Here is a 23,198-nt window from a genome sequence, read left to right as displayed (position 1 = left end):
GAAGTGTATCTAAACCCAAAAACAAAAATATATTTCCACCTACCTGTACTTTGATATATTGGTTGCATTTTTATTTTTATTTTCACCTGGTAATCCTGCAAAAAACACACTTTCTGTTGTGTTATGTTCTGGCTTGTTTTCTCTACTGTACTATGGGGCAGCCATGGTTGTCACATAGATAGGACTTCAAACATGTCTGCCTTTGTCCATTTCTATTACGTGGAGGATTTATGGGACTAGCAATTTCCACAAAAAACATACGGATGATTGTGCTTTCTTTTAAGCTCACACGAGGTGACAATGTCACTGCGTTTTTGGGAAGTTCAACAGGTATTTTCTGAAATTGCTTAACATTTTTTAACCTGAAAAGTAATGCAGCCAACACAGCTAAGAACTGATAAGCTGCAATATATAAAATGTGGGTTTTGGGGTTGATATGCTTTAACTGTCAGTTAAAATGTGGAGGGTTGAGAAGCTTGCAAATCATGTTAACAAAGTGTACTAACAGAAAAATGACTGATTATTCATTAAATTTACCAAGAAAGCTTTTTCTAGTGCTGTTTTACGTTTACCTTGAAAGCTGATACATGCTGCTTTATTGTAAGTTTAATAGAACAATATCTGAATACATATAACCTACACAAAATATATAAAGATAGGTTGAGAAGGGCCACTATAGAATAATAGAACAATAAAATAAAAAATACTCTCTACTAAACAGAGGTAGACTAAAGCCTGGTACGCACGTTTTTTTTTTTTTTTTTTTGTTTAACCCAGTGGGCTGAGTAAAATAAACTGAAAATCTATGAAGGACGTTAGTACAGGGATCTTCCCCACTGAGTACAGGGATCTTCCCCACTGAGGTACTGTGTTCTGACAGGGTGCCAGAAAGCACTGGTCAGTGCTTCCAGCCAGTGGCTGAGACTGCTGATCAGATGCTGATCGGCAGACCTTTTTCGGTCACACCAATCATCAGAAGCTGAACGTTCGGCTGGCTTTTGTCGGACCGGCTGGCGTACACACAGGCCAAATGTTGGCCAGTTTCTATTGAATCTGCCAATAACTACCAATATTTAGCCTGTGTGTATGGCCCTTTATATAGGCATTGTCACTGCCCATTCATAGCTAGTGTGTAAAGCTACTACTCCTTCCTTCTTTGCAGTTGGACCCCAATAACCAATGATGGTGGGTATTGGAGTAGTGTGCTCCAGCTGGGACAGAGGAAGGAGCAATTGGGGGACACAACCTGTAATCAAAATGAGTAACTATTTTTTATAAATTACGATTTAGTTTCAGCATTATACTGTATGTTCTTCAAGTATTTTTTAGTGACAGTATTACGTCAATATATGTGCTCCTTGGTCTACTGTACTAGTATTCCTCTACTTTATCACTTTGGTTAATAGGAGTATGGTCAAGGTAAGCAGTGGCAGGTCAGATTCATGTTTATTTGTTGGACAGCAGGTGCCACGCAAAACACATCTGCTCAAACCCATGTCTTTGTGGTCTAATCACAAATCTGTATTTGTTACCCTACTAAAACAGTCTGCAGATGAAAGAAGAGGTATTAATTAGTCCAGCCTTGCATAATGCAGAGAGATCTGTACGAACCATTGAAGAGAAAAAATTAACACGCTAGTTAGGTCTACTGCCAACCCCTGGAACTGTGCCATCTGAAAATCTGTGCCATTTGAAAAGTCATCCTTGCATCTGGAAATGGTGCCTTGGGCATAAGCAGATACATAGGGAGCATTTATATAGAACCATCACAACCAATTTGAAAAAATATAGTTCTTACATGCTTTAGTATTTTTTCACATAGTTACCATAGGGCTAGCCTTAAATATATGTTTCCCTATAACTGCAGGGAACTGATACCTAATCCAAATGCTTTGCAATCTGGGAAAACATGTAGCTAAAATTGAGTTTAGATTTTTGCTTTTAGCAACAGTAACCTGATAATTGTTATGCTTGCCTGCAGCCTTGCCCTGCGTACACTGAATAATGTTCAGAAAGTTGATATGAATATTTTATAGGAAACATCTGAGTAACACAGACAGCTGCCTTAAGCACTTGTAGGAAAGTGAAGCTGTATTCAGAGACAAATCACACTTCTCCAGTCATCCAACACAGTTCTTGCTACTGTATCTACATTACTTTTCTCTTACACCTCATTAACCCTAATAGTCCAAGTCACAGCCAAAACTCTGTGGATGACCTTGGATGTGTCAGTGACAGCCGGGGTATATTGCTAAGAGGATCAGTGAAGGACAGGTCCCTGTCATTTGTCAAATGTTTGTGTCTGCACTTTATGAACAAACCAAGATAATATGCTGACTGGGCATGAGTGGACACAAAAATAAAAATGAAATAACGTTGAGAGGAACATGAACAGTTTGCACTTGGCCATAGAGAGGAGAACATGAATTTATACATTAAATATAGCAGTGCTGCAGTTTCTTTCATTTAAAAAAAAAAAAGAGGACTAAAACAATCAGACTTGTAGTAATAAAATTCATATTTACTTCTTTTGGAAATTACATAAAATATTCAACTAAATGGTTTTTTTTTTTAGCTACAACCAGGAATTTGCATTCTAGAATAATCATTAAAAGATAGACTGCTAGACTGCAATATCAACAGTTTTGTGATATTGTGTTTTATTATTTTGTACTATTATTATTTATTCATTTATTTATTAATTTTTTGTTTTAGATTTTATAAAAGAAAATCAAAATGTACTAAAGCAGGTCCCCAGCTCCAAAATAATAAACCCAGCAGTCTCTCCTTTTGCTGCAATACCTAACTTTAGTCTAACGCAGATGATCCACTCTATGTTTTTGGGTTAAATGACAGCCAGCATCATTCAACCTACTTCCTGTAAGTATAGGATGTACTGTAAGTATAAGCTCGTAGGGCTAATGCACTAAATTGCACTCACATATCATTATATGGGTGTTGTTCAGTGCAGGAGTAGGGACTGCCCACTGCTAACACCAGAACAGAAGTTGAGGGGCCTGTGAAGTCAACGGACCAGCCAGAAGACCCTTGGAATAAGCATAAATATATATATATTTTTTTTTTTAATTAGAAATGTATTATCCAAAATGAGTAATGCTTTAAAAATGAATTAGCTTATTTATTAAAAAGTGCAAGGTGTAAAGCCTAAGGACAAAGTGCAGTAACTAATAGCAGTCATAATTCATGTTACTAAGATCAGACCAATACATTGATTCTGATTGGCTGCAGTAACACTGCATTTTGCTTCTTGCACACTTCAGGAAAGCCTGAATATACCTGTATAGTGCACAAAATTTAAAGTGGATGTAAACCCTCACATATACCCAGTGTGAACAGCCTCAGATGATACACAGAGATTAAACAAATCCTCCTACATAAGTTTCTGCTTGTTTATCTGCAGTCTTCTCTTGCCTACACCCCTTCAAAAGGGCAGAAAAATGTTAAAATGTTTCTTCATCTGTAAGGAGCACAAAGGAGGGGGTGGAGAGGCTGCAGTAACAGTGTGTGAGAGCTGATTGGAGGAAAGGCACACACCCCTCTCCACACAGCAGAAGAATGGTGTTCTCAATAGACAAGCTGCCCCCTGAGCTCCCCCCCCCCCCAACACAACAACAAATTTATCTCATGTGTGGGGAAAACTTCTCAGAAGTGACTCATGCTCATAACAGAAGTATGAAGCACCAGAGAGAAACATCACTTAGAGCATTGGAGAGAGATAAGTAAACACTACAGTTAGATATGCTTTGCTCAGATTCCAAGGCTGAGGTTTACAACCACTTTAACTTGCATTGTCTGTTTGTGCCTAAAAGTGTAATGGTCAATGTATAAAGTATATCACATAGATGTCCTAGATTGAGCATTTGATACTATGCTAAAGGAAACACAGCTGCCATCAATTTGAGATGTTATAGTGGAGAAAACTTTAATGTGAGAGAAAGATATTCATCTCATATTAGGTTATTCACCTAATCTCATCTCCATGGTACTGGGTACAATCATGAAAAAAGACAAATTTGTATGTATCTGCTTTTGTCTTCATTTTGTCTTCAAATCACAGGATCTTCCAAAACTGGAGTACTTAGTATGATAACCTGAGCCTCTAGCCCAGAAGACAAAACCCTGTCTCCACCAGCAGCACGTTGTAGTAAAAGGTGCTAGTATGGTTTGAAGTGGTCCTTTAAACCATACTAGCAAAAATGTACATTAAATGGGATGAAACCCTGCACAGTCAACAGTGGCTGGTGCATTGATTAGATAGAGAGATAGATAGATAGATAGATAGATAGATAGATAGATAGATAGATAGATAGATAGATAGATAGATAGATAGATAGATAGATAGATAGATAGATAGATAGATAGATAGATAGATAGATAGATAGATAGATAGATAGATAGATAGATAGATAGATAGATAGATAGATAGATAGATAGATAGTGTGCCAGCCAATGTGTGACTGTATAGTGGTCCTTTAACCCATATAAATAAAAGATGACCCTTTTAAGCACTTCTGGCAGTGCTATAATTCGTACCCCTGTCACTGTCACTTTTGCTTGTTACCTACTTCTGCATATAAATAAGGAGACTAAAGTAAGGGGTTTTAAAATTAAAAACAGGGAATTTACTGTATATACAACCATTACATATATTAATTGCATACAGTTAGCAGAATATAATATCTTTTGTGACAGTGGTCTTTAACCAATTCAGCCCTGGAAGGTTTACCCCCCTTCAGGCCATTTTTTTGTGATAAGGCACTGCTTTAATTTAACTGACAATTGCGTGGTCGTGCGATGCGGTACACAAATAAAAATGATGTCCTTTTTCCCCACAAATAGAGCTTTCTTTTGGTAGTATTAGACCACATCTGCGGTTTTTATTTTTTGCGCTATAAACAAAAAAAAAACTGACAGTTTAAAAAAAAAAAGCTATATTCTTTACTTTCTGCTATAAAACACATCCAATAAAAAAATGTAAAAAATCAAATTTCTTCTTCAATTTAGGCCAGTATGTATTTTACTACATATTTTTGGTTAAAAAAAATCCCAATAAGCGTATATTGATTGGTTTGCGCAAAAGTTATAGCGTTTACAAGCTAATAATGGGCAGGTGTTCCAATTTTTTTTTTTATTATGATTTGTAGTTAGAAAGTACATTAGCTAAAATTGCCTGACACAGATTTAATCTATTTCCCATGTGTCTGTTTTTGGTTGCTGGAAAACTGCTAAATGGTTGTGTTTGTTTAGAACAAACACACGAAAACATGGATTATGATGCTAATATCTTGAGTATACAAGTAAATATTAGCAGTGAGAAATGAATTTAGTAAGCGCAAGCCATGCGCAGTAATGATTAAAAACAGCCTATTACACAGGACTACCTCTGCCCTAAGACATGGCTATAGTCTGGGGAAATGCAAGAATGTTCTTTAGCTCTATGAGCTATAAAATTCTCCATTCTGTATTTAATCTGCTGCTCTATATACAGTACATAACATCTCAAACATAGGATAGCTTAGATCTACTCAAAATGTTTAGTTCTAAAAAGGATATTAAGGAAAACTAGAATTGATTCAGGGATGATCAATAAATAAAGCAATTCAGTGTGAACATATTTTGTTTGGAGTTGTTTTATAATAACTCAAGATTATTCATAGTATTGAATGTATGTAACATTTATTAATGCTTTACCCAGACTTTTCATTTATTTTAAGCAAATACTAGTTTAAAATTAATGGTAAGAAGTGGTATTTTAGAAGCGGTCCATGGTACTGATAGATCTACAAATCTAATATAAAAGTTTTATTATAATTAACTAGCAAAAATGTGCCCATTCTTTGAACAGGCTGAATAAGGAAGGATGCATTGCTGCAGTGGCAGAGAGAAGAGAAGTGCTTTTAGATGTGATAGTAGCAAGTACTGTGGCATGCATCAATGCAGTGGCAACAAGCTCAAGCTGGGGGTCTGACACAGTGGTGAGAGTAGAGGTGGATATGCAAATGTGGTGCAGGGGGAGGAGGATGAGGGTCATCTTCAGTGGTGAGAGCATGTGGGGGAAGGGGGGGGTGTGAGAGCAAGAAAAGGTGCATTGGGGGGAATGCTGGGTCAGTGGTGATGAAGGGGGTGATGAGTGTTGCCTACGTGAGGAACTGTCAGGTGGACTGTACCTACAGAATCAGTCCTAGTAGCCAGCATTTGAGGTGGGGGGGGGGGGGATAAATTGTTGGTGTAAGCTGCCAGGCTGGAGAAGTTCCTTCTGGTTGCTCCTTCCTAGCATCAACTCCACTCCTTTTGGGGAAATCTACCTTCAACAAAGCAGTGTGAGTTTAAGCCTTATACCAAGGCCTTTTTATTAACAGCACATGTGGCCTTCCCAGGCAGCATGCCTGATAGGTCATAAAATGCCAGCAGCATGCGTCCTCACCAGGCAAAGCCTGGGAGGCAAGAGAGAGCTCACATGGTCGCACCAAACATTTATATCCTCACCCAGCCTGCACCACTAACAAGCAGTAAATCTCATAGTGGTTGACCAGGGAGCCATAAATATTAATAACCCAGCTTTATTGTATCTTCTCCCTGACAGCCGGCACAAGCAAACAACAATACTGGGCTCAGGGGAGACCAAATGAGCACAAAACTATCAATTTATCTAGGCTGATTACAAGCCCAAAAGAACTAAGTTTAACGAGTCACCCCTGCTTAGCTCAGGGAGGCTACATGCATAAACAGAATGAACCTACGGTGGGGGGACGACTAAAACTCTATTTTACTATATTTCTTTAAAACTAGGAATAGGTATACCACTTCTAAGGGTGCATAGGCTCCCCTTTTATCACTTTCTGATCTCCTGTTTAGAACCAAGGGAGACTTGTGATGAGAAACAGTGATGGGAACTCTGGGTGTGACTGTCTGAATTTCCTGCTTACATCATTGTATGAATTATAATAGCTAATGCTGAACTATATTATACCTAGTAGGTTATTGTACTTATTTTTATTGTAAGCAGATCTTGGGAATCATTTCACTGTTAAAACAAATATAAAGCCAAAACACTTTGAGTACAGTAGGAAAGTCCTCTCTTAAACCATTTTGGTTGCACCTGGTGTCCATATCTGTAGATTTTCCCTTTATCCCTGCTCTATTGACTGCTTGGGTTTTCCCTAATTTTCAGACCCCATGTCAATGGTTACTAGAACGAACCCCATGTCAATGGTTACTAGAACGAACCCCATGTCAATGGTTACTAGAACAAACTGAGAGGATGAATCTCCCCAGCAGGGACACAACAATAACATTTAATAGGGTTACTAATGTTTCCCTATTCTAAACAAAACTACAAGAAAACAGTCTGGTTTGAGATACACTTCAAAGCAAAAATAATTTTTTTTTCAGTTGAAAAACAAAGGCAATCTTGACATGTGAAATTATCTTTTTTTTCACCTAGTGAAAAAGCTTTGCAAATCAGGAGGAATTGCAAGGAAAACATTTCATGCCTCATTAGAACGTTCCCCCTTTTTGATGACTCAAGCAATATGACCATGTGATATGTGTTCTATATGGCTTTAACATGCAATTGTTGCAATCGCATATTGCAACTTTATAATCAGACGTTATTATTATATTTTTATTATTTATGTAAAATAATACACAGGTAAAGGCTGCAAAGCTAACCACACACTATGCAATTTGATTGTTCAACCCTCTTTATATCTATCATTAACTATGTACTGTAGAGACCTGTTTTATTTAATACAAATTACATAGATTGCTTAGAGTTGCCCTCATATTATATAGTTTTGGTAAATCTAAAGAGATTGTAAATGCAGATCTCCCTTAAATTTGACAAGATGTTTAGGGCTTATTCATAATTGTTGGTCGAAACTGCTCTGACTTTTGCTTCTACCTTGGGCATTTTCTGATATACATGGTGCAAAAGAGTGCCCCCTATGTTCTAAGGAGTAGTATATGAGCCTTCATATCCAACGCTTAGGTGTGGAGCTGCCAGTTCTTTATTGTATAATCTTTCTTAAATGCTAACTAGAATCAGAATATAAACTTACCCTTATGTTAGCTTCATTAATAATTAAACCAATATTTACCCAATTACCTGAAATGCCTGAGTGAACTAACACGTGCCAGCAGAAAGAATCTGAAAGTAGGAAGAAATTTGACAATTGTATTGTTATGCAATGCTAACTGCTTTAATTTCCTTCATTTGTATACATTCTCTCATTGATTAGATTCATTCTTATGTATAAGCAACTAAACAAGTTATTTTGTGTTCTCTTCTTTAGACCATCTACTTCATACCAGTAGGCCTTTCCATTGCAATGATAGCAGCCTTTAAACTTCCAGCATTCTACAACTACCCCAACCTTGGAGCAGTGTCTCTGCTGTTTATTTTATTTGGGTAAGCTGGTTATCTCAGTGGGATGTGAATTATATTATTTTTTTTATATATATATATTTTAATATAAAGTTTTTTGATAAGATCTTTCAGATTTGCTCATGCTACATGATCTCTTCTATGTTTTCTGCATTTTGGGCTGTGTTTTGTCTTGTTTCACTATATCCCCAATGTGTGGTCTGTGGTGTTTGCAACCTTTGTCTAATTAAGCCTGCCACGTCTCATTACTTTCCACAGGAAAACGGATGTTCAACTCTGTTATCTTTCTGCATTCTGGCTTCTTAGCCTTGTTATTCCCTAAATAAAATTATTGTCTAATGATTACCTTGGCTTAACCCTTCTTCCATTCAGCCTTTACATTTCTTGACAGTGTTCTTCTAACCCTGTCACTTCATGTATTAATTTTTCCCCATGCCTGTAGCCAGTCAGTCATTACCTGTTTGTCAGTAGTCACCAGCAAAGTAATACTGAAGCCCTCGGTCTGGAAAAGTATGCTAGGGCCAATTCCATTGTCACCGTCAGGGGCTATGTTGAAGGCCAAGCATGCATAAGCTTCTAGATCTAGCACCTTAAGTAATGCATTCCACCTCCTGCTGACAAGATATATGGAACACTGCCATATACCTTCTTTTTCCCTCCCATCAGTCTGTAATATGTAATTTGTCCCATCTCTAACTGGCTTTCTGGCTTAACTTCAACATGTGTTGATTTCCCTCTCAAAAAGCTAACTCCTGGTTGATGCTTAGACATTGTTCTTGGCTACTATTTAGATTCAGTGTGTGGCCTCCTGCTGGTCCATAAAGTTACATTTGTTTGATTAAGAAAGCTTTGTAAATATTTCAGATACACGTATCTGAACAAGCTGATCTCACACACATAAATGATAACTATTGGTCCCTAAATACATTGTAATAGCTTCCTAAATGTTTAATTGTGACAGAGGCTACGAAAGCAGGAAGCAACTGAAAAAAATGCTTATGTAGTGGTACCATTGAAACAGCCAATGACTGATGATGGTCAAAGGCATAGTTACTGTACACTTCCAGCACTGATTATAATGATGACCAAAGTTCTTTTATTAATGCAGAGGGTGCCAGCACACACAGCGCACATTCCAGGCACACTGACACAAAGAGAAGTCTAGGGGATAGATTTTATTTCATTTTATTTTAGATAACTTGGATGGGATGTAGGATAGTATAAGATACTTCAGAACCACTAACAGAAACAGAGGACACTCTTCTCTAAGTTGCAAATTTTGGCAACGATTCTTCCACTCAGCATGCAATCCTCCTAGAGAGCAGAATAGGCCAGAGAGGTATTAACTCCTCAAAAGGGAAACTTCTTGACTCAGCTTTTCAGGACAGTCCTCCCAGACTTATGTGTGTACCTCTCAGAAGAGGAACTACTTAGCTCAAAGTCTTTCCACAAAACAAGAGAGGACTGGTTGGCATGTACCTGAGGGGGAGAGGAACTACAAGACTCAGCAAACCCAATAGTATTCAGTCACTAGGATCTTGCAACAGAGCGGTACTCAAAAAGCCAGAGGAGTAGCTGTGCCCATTCAGCTTCTTCCAGATGCCTGCCAGTGAGTTTAGTCAGGTCAGATCCTTAAGTGAAGCCGAAGATGTAGGTTCCGCAGATCTGCCACAGTTGGGACCTTGATGAACAGTCACTTGAGACAGCCAGGTGACTGGAGGTGTGGGGGGGGGGGGGTAGCCACCCCCCACATAAACAGGTGGAATCCCTGGAATAGGAAGATTGCAGCCCAGACTATTTATGTGCTCCTCAGTCACCTTCTGGGCATGCATCCCCAGGGATGAGCTGAAAAACCATTTATATTCATGCTGCCCATTTTCCTTTCTCCTATACCATGTTCTAGAACTTTCTGGGAGTCAGGGGAGAGCAAAAAAGCGTGCAACAGAACAGCCAAAAGAAATCAACAACTGCTCCAATAAGTGCAAAGGAGCCCAAGAGTAAATTTACCTAGCATCCTAGAAGCTTAATTAGGAGCCTGCTACACTTATAAACATGAATGACATTAAAGATGCTGTTCAGAATGGTAAACATGTCTTAACAATGATTAACCTGTTCCAGCCCATGCTATAGCCAAAAGACAGCAAGAGCGTGGGCCTCCAGTTCTGGGAGGACATCTATGTGCGCGCCTCCCGCGTACCTTCTGGGGAGTACATTGGGCACGCTCTGTGACTGCTGTGTCCTGTGGACACAGCTGATCACAGATCAGGGTAAAGAGCCAATCACAGCAGCCCTTTACCATGTGATCAGCTGTGTCCAATCACAGCTGGTTACATGTGAACAGACTTGACGGTTATCGACATTCCTCACACATCGTCTCTGTGTGCGGAAAGGAGAGCCGATAACTGGCAAGTCTGACAGGGCACAGTAAGTACATTGTTAACACTGATAATCAGGCCCTGATCATCAGTGCCCACCAGTGCAGCCTCATCAGTGCCCATCAGTGCAGCCTCATTAGCGTCCAACAGTAAAGAATAAAAAATACTTATTTTCAAAAAATTAGAACAGAAACGAAGAAAAATATTTTTCTAACTGTTCGGTCTTTTTTTGTTTGTTTTTGTTTGTTTCGCAAAAAAATAAAAACCCAGTGGCGATTAAATGCCACTAAAAAAATCACTATATGTCTCAAAAAAATGATAAAAATTTTATTTGGGTACAGTTGTCATTCAAAGTGCGACAGCACTGAAATCTGAAAATTGGCCTGGGCAGGAAGGGGGTAAAAGTGTATTGAAGTGGTTAACACAGCATGAAAATTAACATAGTCCTCTGTGCCACTTGCAAATACTTTAGATGTTTAGTGGTGCAGCAAAGTGTTTTTGGTACACCATTCAACATAGTATAAACGTTTGTTTAATGTTAACATAATTTGTCTAAGGCCCCTTTCACACTTGTGTGACTTGTCCTGCGACTTGGGACTGCAAAGTCGCATGACAAGTCGTACTCCATGATTTCTAATGAGTAACGTTCATATCTGTGTGATTTCGGGCCGAATTTAATGCGTTTTGAGGTCAATTGACATAGGCATTGCTTTTGCGTGACTTTTAGGTCGCATAAGTGTGAAAGGATCCTAACACACACTCTGTGGGTAAATATGCTAAATAATATATCTGATATTATCTTAAGAAGGTTTTGACTGTGGTTGTTTACATTTTACAATTGTGTCTCTCAGCTATGCAACTTTTGCCTGGATGTATCTCATAGCTGGAACTTTCAAGAACGCTGGAATGGCATTCATTACATATGTGTGCATCAACCTGTTTATTGGCATCAATACCATCATCTCTTCTTCTGTAGTGTATATGCTTCTCCAGCAGACAAGTACAACTGACAAAAATTACCAGGTACTTAATGTTTTAATGTTTTAAGTCTTCAACAATGTATATTGTTAACAATGTACACTTATACACAGTATGTATCTCATCAGAGTCTTTGTATTATTTGCCTTTCTGGCAAGATTTAAAAACAAAACAAAAACAACAATGGTTATTAGTGGTCACTGTGAATACAAAACCTTAAGCACTCGTTCACATTGGAGCGACTTGTCATGCGATTTGATAGGTCAAATCGCATGACAAGCTGCACCCTATAGTCGGCAATGCACTACTTTAGGCAATTTCGGGTGTGACTTGCATAGGCATCTGTGCATGTAGCCGCACAGATGTCTTCAAAGTTGCACCTGAAGTTTGCACTGACATGTGGCCTTGAAATTGTGTGATTTCAGATGAAGTTGCATGATTTCAAAACTGCTTTCAATGTGAACGAAGGCTAAAATACATTTGGAAAAATCTAACTGTCTCTCAGGAAGTTGAACAGCCAAATAGACAAATAAGGCCGGGTTCACACATATGCAAATTGAATGCGGGTTTCCCTGCATCCAATTCGCATGACAGGAGAGTGTGACCGGATCTCAATGTAGCCAGTTCACACAGTTTCGGGGCAGCCCCGGTCTGCATTTAAAAAGGGTCCTGCGTGTCTTTGGTCCCGATTCAGGTGTGAATTTGGACAAAAATTCGGACCTGATTCGCACCTGAATTGGTGAACAGGGACACATATATTTTGAATGTTTAGCGTTTCTTTGTATTCACACACTGTCATGCTAACTAGGCTTTGTGCACCATTATTTACTACTGCAGAGTTATAGATTTTTTTTTTACAAGCCTGGTTTGCTTTGTTATGAGGGGTCTCCCTGTGCTTTCCTCCCATGTGCTATGCAAACACCTCCTTCTCCTACTCCCAGGTCTTGAAAACATGTTAGAGTGGCAACAGTGTACAATGCAATTCTGATTTCTGCTTTGCAAGGGATTATGAAAAGATAATATATTTAATAGATAGACAATATAATATCATGCTATCAATGCGTGATTGTTTGTTGTGGAACGTGGAGCGCAAAATGCTCTGCTCTTGCTTTAGTGACAAAAAAAGGTGCTTGAGCTACTTTGGCTTGTTTGTCATTCGAAGGGAGGCCCATTCGAGTGAGTGCACTTTCCTATGCTGTTTTATGACAAAAGCATCAAAAGTGTGCTAAAAAAAAAAGCAACGCACTGCGACACGCAGGTGTGAATGGGGCTTTAATGTTGTCTATGCACTAGGAGAACAGACAGCAGCTGAGCTCACTCCCTGCAGTTAAAATTGAAACATCTTTTAAATGGCATCTCTCAATATATTTGTAAGCAGAACTATACTGCATCGAAATACCATAACACAAAAATGCATTAATTACTTTTTAATATTTAAAGCAAACTCACCCATCCATCAGTGTCTCCATGCTTTACTTTGTTAAGAAATCACTTTGCAAATCACCCCCTAACATTTCTGGCCGTGGCTATCTTGAGCAAGGACAAATAATTGATGTAGCATTTACTTCCAGGAATACATCTGTCCTTAGCTCAGGCATGCACGCAGGGGAAGGGGGGGGTGTGCTTAGATAAGAGAACTTCTCCTACCCTCCTGGTGACTCCAGGGATGTATGCCATCATTTCCCTAGGTCTGGAAACCCAAAAGTAACTAAAGAAATGAAAAAATAAAAGTTTAAAACAATTAAATATGATATACTTTACTATCTATTTCCTTTTTAAGTTTTTTTCCACTGATGTCCTATTAGTAATTTTTTCTACATGATTTGTTGATATCTTATGAGACATATCAGCAAAAATCATATCCATTATCCTGTACAGGAAACCATGTGAGATCTAATCTCCAGAAGAAGATTGTATTTTGGTAGAATTCCCTAGACACATTGACAAATGATCCCACTGGAAAAATAAAGTAATTGTCCTTAGTAGTTGATAAATGTTAGGCCAAAGCTGTTAAAAGACATGCATGATGCATAGCTGTGTATCCACAGCTATATTAAGGGATATTTGAAGATTTTCTATGTAGCATTACCCCTGTAGGACCGCTGATTAGGATGGGCCCTATGTTTTTTGCCTCAACCTTTTCCAAAATACCACAGCCCCTATAACACACTAGGTTGAGTGTACACACATTCTGTGACGTGCCAGGGTTTCTTAGCTCAATTGTAGAGCCAAGACTCCACTCCTCACCCAGTCTGACAGCTACAGTGGGAGGGGCCAAGAACTCCCGCTAATGTCAGCCAGGAGGAGGGGAGGAGAGGAGGAGAGAGGAGAGCAGTCACGTGAGCGCAGGGAGGCACTCTCAAAATAAGGTAGAAAATATGTTCTGTGGGGAACATAACATTACTAAACAGAAGGGGTTGTAGGATTATGATACAGTTATTATAGCAGCAGGAAGGGAAGGGGCGGGGAGCAGAGCGGCACTGTTACAAGCTCACAGATGGGGGGGGGGGAGGAGAGAGGAGAACTGCAGATGATGGAGGCAGGTAAACTGACAACAGTGTCAGGGCTCAGCAGCCATGATAAACCCTGGTCAGTTTACAGGGGGGAGGGCATAATCAGCCAGGTATTTTACATTATACAGGGGGGCAAATAACACAGCACAAGCACTGTGCTGTTATTTATGCTTTAAGGGAACAGGATCCATTTTTTTTTTTTTAGAGCTTCAAGCACTTCAAGGTCACGTTTTCTTCTTGGTTCATGCCGCATGCCCTTTTTTACTATGTAGGAAAATCTCCTTAACCTCCCTGGCGGTAATCTCGAGCGTGACTCGGGGTGGATTTTTTAGTCCAGGATCGGTATTCCCGAGTCACGCTCAGGGTAGATGTGCAGAGAGCGCAGCGGTGTCTCTTACCTTCTCCTGGCGATCCAGCGATGATCTCTCATTGCTGTGACCGCCAGCCGAGATCCCCGCCGCTCCTCCGTCGGTGTGATGACTTCCTAGTTCCGTTCCCTGCAGCAGCAATGCTGCATGGGAGCGCGGAACTAGGGAGGGAAATTCAAAACGTTGCACAAAACACAAACACATAACACATTTTATATTATATATATAGATATAGATATAGATATATATATATATATATATATGTATATATATATATATATATATATATATATATATATATATATGCACACACACACATATATATATATATATATATATACCTATATACACACGTATATATATATATATATATATATATATATATACACACCCACATACATATATATATATATATATATATATATATATATATATATATATAATATATAACGCATGAATTATAATCTAATCAATAATATAATTTTATTATATATGTTATATATTATATAATAAAATTATATTATTGATTCGATTATAATTCATGCGTTTGTGTTTCAAATTTATCACATCTGGGATGTCTACTAGACTCTTGTTTTGGTCAGGTTTAAGTCAGTAATTACTAAGAATTGTAGGCCTATAATACATAACGCCAAATTTCCATGAAAAAAATTGTACCGCTTTTGGTACATAATTCCTGACATAATCATACCGCCAGGGAGGTTAAAAAGTGTCACCAACGCCATAAATAATTTCTCCGCATATCAGATTCAGCCAACCATCTACTGCTTAGCTAAAACTCCCCACTGAACCTATAAATATGCTGATACCATTTTGTAAATTACCATATCTTAATAGATTTTCTTTCTTTTTTTCTTACAGAGCCTGAATAACACATACAGTGTCCTCACAAACTTTTTTAAGGTCTTTCCTCAGTTCTGTTTTGGTTATGGGCTGATTGAACTAGCACAACAACAGGCTATACAAGACCAGTATTCCATCTTTGGAAATAATGAGGAAGTAAATATTTTTGACATGGACATACTGGGATATATGTTTGTAGCCATGACTGTCCAAGGGACATTCTGCTTTATGCTACGACTGTTAATCAATGATGGAATAATCTACAGTTTTAAGTAAGTGGCCTTATTGTTAAAGCTGACCTGCAATGAAAACCCAATTGTAAACTTAGGTCAGGGGGGAAGGGGGAAGAATTTTTTTAGGTTCTGCTTGTATTTCCATTTGGAAGAATTCCCTAATTTTTTGTTTTGGTGCCCACTTGTCACTAGGACAGGGAATAAAAGGAAATTCTGCTAATAGAGGAATAGGCAGAAATAAAATATCAACAGTCATATTGAAGTTTCTCCATGCTACTTAGTTTTATTGCTTGTCTGTATTCAAGTTGGGGAGTTTTCACCGCATTGAGCCAGTTACCAGGGCAGGAAATAAGAAAAATCTTCCCAGTAGAGACACAGACAGCAATAAAAAAACTGGCAAAGGTTATAATTATTTCCCACTCAATTTTAAATAAAAAACAAAATATAGGTTATTGAAAGAGTGCAAGCATCAACATTACTTGCAATAATTTGGTGATATTGGGTGATGTAGGACTTCCTTCAGAGGCAACAAAAACATCTTTTGATTGGTAGGATCTTTTGTTATCAAACATACTGTAATTTTTCTAATATGTTTTAAATTCTCTGGTAATAAACACCAGCATTTGCCCTTTCTTTTGTTATATAAGGGGGAGTCTTATATATGTGATTGCCACTCCACAATGGCTGAGTTTTATAGAATATCAGGAAGAGTTCTTACCAACTGTTGTTTTCAGTGCAACACTTAAGCGCCGTACACATGGCCTGAATGCTGGCGAACATCAGCCAGTTCAATAAAAAACAGCCCAACATTCAGCCCATGTGTAAGGCACTCAGTCTGAAAGAAGCCATTTGGCTGGCTTCTGTCAGGCAAGCATGCTGGGAAATCAGCAGCTGACAGGCTCCCAAGCAGCGCTCTTACTAATGGTGGAGAGCGCTGATCGGAGTGTTCTGGTGGGGGGGGGGGGGTTGTATATGTATTAAGATAGGGAGAGAAAATACTGAAATAGGAAATTTTTTAAAGTTACATGAATGAATTCATTTCAAAATGTGTTTTATTTCCATTGACATAGTCGGGGCCCAACTCACCAGTTTTATCTGTAACAATGGTAAATTTAGTAATCACAAGCACAGTCGTGCATGGTATGATGGTATGAATACGTCTTACATAGAAAAAGTAGCTGTTTTTATTGATTGCAAATGTCATACAATGTTATATATTACTTTTAACACCTGAGCTGAAATTAGCTTTGAGCATGTATTTAGAACTGAATGTGTCAGTGAATGTTGGGACTTTTTAAAATGCACTAAAAAGATGTTTTGTCTCTGTAGAAGATGCATTTGCGCCCTACAACCTAAAGCATACAGAGATGCCTTAGGTAGCTTGGGAAAAGCTACTGTGTATGGCCCCTTATGGTGACTCAAAATGGGTGATATGACTAAAGTTACTGTTCAGACATAAGCTATATTTCATCAAAAGTCCAGGTCCTGTTTCCAAATCAAAGCACAATTTTTACATCCACCTCTCGGGCTCCCTCGGTACACTGTGTTTATCCCCTGCCCAGAGTCACGTTTAGGTCCCTGCCTCTCCACCGGAACCCATGGTTATCCATCTCCGCTGTTATGCAAGGATGCAGAGGCAGCCACAGTGACACAGTAAGGTTTTCCATATAGGCTGCCATCCAATGATTTTAAATTGTGTTTTTAATCTGTTCATTTTTTGGCAATAAAAACTGTCTTTTTGTGTCATCTACCATGGAACTCCTGCCTGTCTTTGAACAGCTACCAATGATTATTGACAACTGGGCTCTCTTTTTCACCTACAAACCTGTCTTCAGGCACTCTTGTGTTCTGTGTTTTATGACAGCCTCAGCCCAGGCTCCAACCAGATCACGCCACCAACTTGTTTCAGTCCGCCCACAAAGCTTAGTTATGGGGGATGATGCCCATGACTAAGCTCTGTGGGTAGAGTTGAAAGCATTGCTGGCTTGGCCTGGTTGGAGCCCGGGCTGAGGCTGTCATACACCTTCTTACTGGGTTTTGTAGAGATGTGCGACTTCCAGGACTTGTCCCTTTTCCATTAAATGTCTGGAGCTGGGACAAGCTCTGTCCCTGTCTGCACTCCAAGCAGTTGCTACATAAGAGGACCTTGTGGAGACTTGAGAGGCACCTGTAAATTTACTTTAACTGTGTGTTTAGCCAGATGTGTTTTAAACGAATGCTTTGAGGCAAACTTAGGATTTTTTTTCCCATTTTATGCACTAGGACTTTCTTCAAAAAATGGTTCAAGCTGTACCCCCTTATTGTGAAGGATCCAGATGAAGACGAGGATGTAAAAGCTGAGAGAGACCGAGTAGAATCTGGTTGTGCAAATGGAGATCTTTTAGTTCTTGAAGGTCTAACCAAAGTTTTCCACCAGGTCAACAAAAAGGTGTTTGCAGTCAACAACATGAGTATAGGAATTCCGCCTGGAGAGGTAAATATTACTGGGTGCCATAGTACACAATTTAACATGTGCAAATGACGATAATATTTAAAAAAAATTTTAAACTGGTGTTTCTGCTCAGGACATAAAAACTGCCTGTGTGGTTTCTGATGGACTTATTTCTGTGTCTTGTATAAATTATACATGATACATGTACACTAAAAATATGTAACAGCACAGCCCCCCACATATGAACTTTACATGAAGGGGTGCCTGGCTGATTGTCTTAGGCTGTGGCATGCAATCAGTTGTGCCTGTTGGCCTTTTAAACAGGACCCAGCAGAAGTAACATTTCTTGCACACTGTGCTATATTAGTATAGGTACATACGGCAGAAGAACAAACTCAATCTTGTAAAGTTAAGAGTTTTATACAATTCTATGCAAAATAATCAGACCCTCACACTATAATTTTTTTTTTCATTCAATGTCCACTGGATAGTGTAGGGGAGATGAATGCTCCTGCTGCTTAATCAGGAGACTAATAGGAATGGTCCGATGATTTTCTACCCCAGTAATTGTATTTCCTGATGATTAACACTAGGCATTGCAATCCCCAGGATTGCACGACAATTTGTGCTTATATAGTAGTCCATTTAGATATTGCAGTCTATCATCTTGTTCATAAATGTAAGTATTATATAAAGTATATACAGTATATACGTATTAAAGAAGAAAATGTTTATGCTTAAATTTAACTATAATAATTTTATATTCATATTGTTATATTTGGCGTAAAAGTAGCTAGTCATCATGTATCATACATATATAACTGATGAGTATTTCCTCTTTGCTTATTGTATTTCAATCATTGTTTGTGATTCAGCCATTAAGTTAAACTGTTTTTATATTTTAAGTGTTTTGGTCTGCTTGGTGTAAATGGAGCTGGAAAGACCACAACATTCAAGATGCTCACAGGAGATAGTTCACCATCTACTGGAAACATCCAAGTCAGGAACTTCATGGGGTATTTGAAAATCTAAAAAGTATTTTGTCGGCTTGTTCACATGGATTGGGCAGAATGTACTCATCAGTTTTTTTTCTCCTTCATTCAGGAACCTGGTGAATGTTTTAGGGTTCAATACAGACTGGTCATCCTTTGGGTACTGCCCTCAGGAGGATGCTCTTGACGAACTCATGACTGGATTGGAGCACTTATATTATTATGCAAGAATACATGGAATCCCAGAAAGAAGGATCAAATCAGTAAGTACATTGGTTTTAGATCTTTTAATATTCAGATCCTGTGTTCTACCCTTTACATTTATATTAGCTTTTTACTTTTCTCATTTTATGTTGAACAGCCCGTCAGAATAAAAAAAGTATATCACTGGGAAATTAGGAAAATAATATAATATTCTGCTGGGGTTGGAGTGGAAGCAACCTTATAAAATAGCATTTATGTATACTGTACAATATATGAGTCAAAGTAATGTATGTATGGTAGGACTTCTCATAATATCATACCTTTGTTAAAGTGGTTGTAAACCTCAGACATGAAATATGAACAAAGCACATCCTTCTATAGTGTGTACTTGTCTCAATTAAAAGTACTACGTATCATTTCTGTCTGCTGCTTCACTTCTCTGCTAACAGCATTAATCACTTTTGACGAGTTTTCCTGACACCAAGAGAAAAAAGGTGACGGGGGGGGGGGGGGCCTTCAGATGATTGACAGCCTAAGCTCTGTTCCTGTGTGCTATGTGAAGGGGTGTGTGCCTCTTTCCTCCATCAGCTCTCAAAGCTCTCCTCAATAAGCTCTGCAGAATGTAACTTCAGCTATTAGCCCCTTTTTTTCTGGAAGCTCAAACAAGCTTTATAAAATCTGGACTTTGACTGGCTATAGAGAAGACTGTAGATAAACAGGTTCAGCTTATGTAGGAAGATATGTTTCATCTCTGTGCATCACCTGAGGCCAGTCACTTTTTTTGGGTAGACAGTATGTAAGGCTTTACAACCACTTTACTTACTGGAGATGCACAGTGTAGAATTTCAAGAACTAAGGCCACATAGAATGGATGGTATACTAATCCCTAATAAATAAGTAAATAGAAAATAAAAATAAAAAATAACCTGGGTATAGCTATAGCCTACTGTACAAGCCTGCCAAGTCTAGAGACAAACCGTTCTAGCCTTTGTTAAGAAATAAAGAGTAGGGCTCATTAAAACAAAAACAAACCAGTAAATGTATTAAATAAACTATTCTTTGATACTGCAGCATTTGGTTATCAGTTTAGCATCAAGGAGTTTATTTATATGCAGTGAATGTGACATTCACCGAACAATAACTGCAGGTGTAGCGTGTACCCTGGTGCATGTGCTTTTAATTACAGTGAATGATTAGTAGATGTCATATTAACTTATATATATAACTCATATAAATATGCCCAAAAGAGAACATGATCATGTATATAAATCTAGCACCTAAGAGACCCAGCTGCTGTGATTCTTTTTTTTTTTTTTTTTCAACCTGTGTAGCTGTTTGCTCTGTATGATAAATTCCTGTTATTTCCATTTTTTGTGAATGGCCTTAAAATTTGATGCAAGGCTTTGGGGCTGTTTACTGTTTTTACTGTTTTATGGCAGATATACTGTGTGCTTGCTCCAGAGATCAGTAAATGAGGGAAAGCTTCACTTTGCAAAGAATACCCAATCACATGCAAGGAAAATAAAAAACAGCATTTTTGCTTGTACATGATTGGATGATAAAAACCAGCAGAGCTTCCCCTCAGATTTAGAGCAGTATATTATTATTATTATACAGGATTTATATAGCGCCAACAGTTTGCGCAGCGCTTTACAATGTGAAGGAAGACAATACAGTTACAATACAGTTCAAAACAGGAGGAACTAGAGGGCCCTGTTCGTTAGAGCTTATATATATATGCCTTTAGTAAATCAACCTCATGGTGTTCTTTGGTTTTTAGATTCTTTGGTTCTGAGATTGCACAGCAATTACAGATGTTTTGCCACCTAAAATAGTTAACGAATATGCCTTTTAAATATATATATTTAGTGTTTTTTCTCAAATTTATTTTACATATTTATATGTGCAGGTTTGCTCAGATGGACAGAATAAAATATAAAATAAATAAAATGCAAAAATACTAATCTTTCATGGGGGGAAATCTTGCTGCATCCTCCCTCCACTGCTGGTCATGCATTTGGATGTGTAATCATTATTTAAGGAAATGATCAGAATTCAGATTGGTTGATCCTATGACAAAGATTGTGTGACCAAAGTCTTAGAGTTTTGCAATGTGACCAGCACTGGAGGGAGCATAGAGCAGTATTTTCTACAGAAAAGGTAAACATTTCAGCCCTTCTGTTGCTTACTTGCTTATTTATCCATCCCTGCAAGGCTGTTAACATAGCATTAATATAAATATCTGCTTAATCCAGAAAGGCACATGCCAGTATTTGTCAAGAGCTCTTCAAGTGTTTTACAAGAATTGCATTTGCATCAATTTGTTGTGTTTTGGGACATTAAAAAATTCCTGTAACAAACCTTGAACACTTTTATGGACCACAGTTAGGCCCCTTTCACACAAACGATCCGATCAGATCCACCTGTCAGTTTTTTAGGCGGACCTGATCCTCCATGCATCCATATGGGGCAGTGAATGTCAGCGGTGACATGTCACCCATTGCCATCCACATTCGATCCTGTCCGTGAAATCCGGACGGATGGAAACCCTATTTTCCCTCCGTCCAGGGGATCGGATCGGATGTGAGCAGACAGGCCGTCTGCTCTCATCCGATTCCCCCATAGAGAGCAGCGGGGCTCTGACACCTCCCTCTCTGCACACAGAGTGGAGAGGGAGCTGTCACCTGCCTGCTCAGCGGGGATCGGCGGATCGATCCCCCTGCTGAGCAGCACGGAGTCCGTTGACGGAGGCGGACCATGTGAAAGAAGCCTAAGATGTGAAAATGTTTTCATAGACTAAGAAAATGTTTCATAAAGGACATTTTCAGAATGTACAGACACTGCAGGTTTACACTTGTGCAGGTCAGAAACGCTTGCACAATTGTGCGCATTCCTGACCTGCAGGCAAAACGCACTAGTCTTTAACAGACATGTTTCACGGTCATTTCTAATGATACTCCCATGCGTTGGCAAATACAGTGCGTTTTCATGTGTGCCAAATCACAGGGTGCTGCAGCACCATGCGACATGGTGAGGTGCGATTTAAAAAAAAAATGCAGGAACTTCTGTGTTTCAGCAGGTCCGGCAGCCTATTGAAATGAATAGGTTCTCTACACACATAACTCAGGTCGCACATGTGTGAACCTTAGCCTGACAGTGTGGAGTACGCCAGGTATAGGTAAAATTATAGATTTACCCTGTCTCCAAGACAGCCTAAAGCACCATGACAAACCTAGTCATATTTTACCTTGTCTCTTTATTTATAGGTATCCAACCAACTACTTCAAAAACTCCAACTTGTTCAATACAAAGACAGAATAACTGCCAGCTACAGCTGTGGTACAAGAAGAAAACTTTCAACAGCTCTTGCCCTCATTGGAAGACCATCAATTCTTCTTCTGGTAAAAAAAAGCAATTTTTAAACCACACCTAAGAAGCTAGATAGCAACATTACCTGACTAGTACATTTCAATATTTTAACAAAATGTTCAATTTGTATATAATATTGGTCTATGTTGTATATTTGTTTGAAGTTAGTCATCATGTAGTATTTATCAAGTTTTAAATTGTTGTGGTCAATACTAATGGTAGAAAACTGGTCTGAGGACCTGTTCCTGGGCAATTCCCAGTGTGAACTAGCTGTTAGAGGCAGTGCCATCAGAGGGCCCAGTCTGCCTAGGCCCATGTATAACACGCTCACCTGCATATACAGGGGTTTATTTACCAAAATTTGCAGCTCTGCATAGAAACCAATCACCTTCTAGGTTTTTTGTCAAAGCTTAAAGCGTTTGTTACCCTATAAAAAAAAAAAAAAAAAGAAGATACTGTTCCCTTAA

At 38.6% G+C, this 23,198-nt stretch overlaps 1 protein-coding gene across 1 annotated transcript in view; it reads left to right on the top strand.

The window, feature by feature from the left end:
• The window catches only part of ABCA12 (ATP binding cassette subfamily A member 12), a 255,154-nt gene that overhangs the window by 212,293 nt on the left and 19,663 nt on the right, over nucleotides 1–23,198 (top strand). Inside the window, exons 47-53 of the mRNA XM_082262043.1 lie at nucleotides 8,316–8,431; nucleotides 11,634–11,805; nucleotides 15,521–15,774; nucleotides 17,998–18,208; nucleotides 19,073–19,182; nucleotides 19,271–19,421; nucleotides 22,629–22,763. Coding sequence (XP_082118169.1) covers nucleotides 8,316–8,431; nucleotides 11,634–11,805; nucleotides 15,521–15,774; nucleotides 17,998–18,208; nucleotides 19,073–19,182; nucleotides 19,271–19,421; nucleotides 22,629–22,763 — 1,149 coding nt within the window. The remainder of the gene's footprint in view (nucleotides 1–8,315; nucleotides 8,432–11,633; nucleotides 11,806–15,520; nucleotides 15,775–17,997; nucleotides 18,209–19,072; nucleotides 19,183–19,270; nucleotides 19,422–22,628; nucleotides 22,764–23,198) is intronic.

Source organism: Pelophylax lessonae, assembly GCF_965119305.1.
Source record: "Pelophylax lessonae genome assembly, chromosome: 6".
NCBI classification, from domain to species: domain Eukaryota; kingdom Metazoa; phylum Chordata; class Amphibia; order Anura; family Ranidae; genus Pelophylax; species Pelophylax lessonae.
The sequence above is the reverse complement of the archived record's forward strand: the minus strand, read 5'-3'. Positions and strand labels throughout refer to the sequence as shown.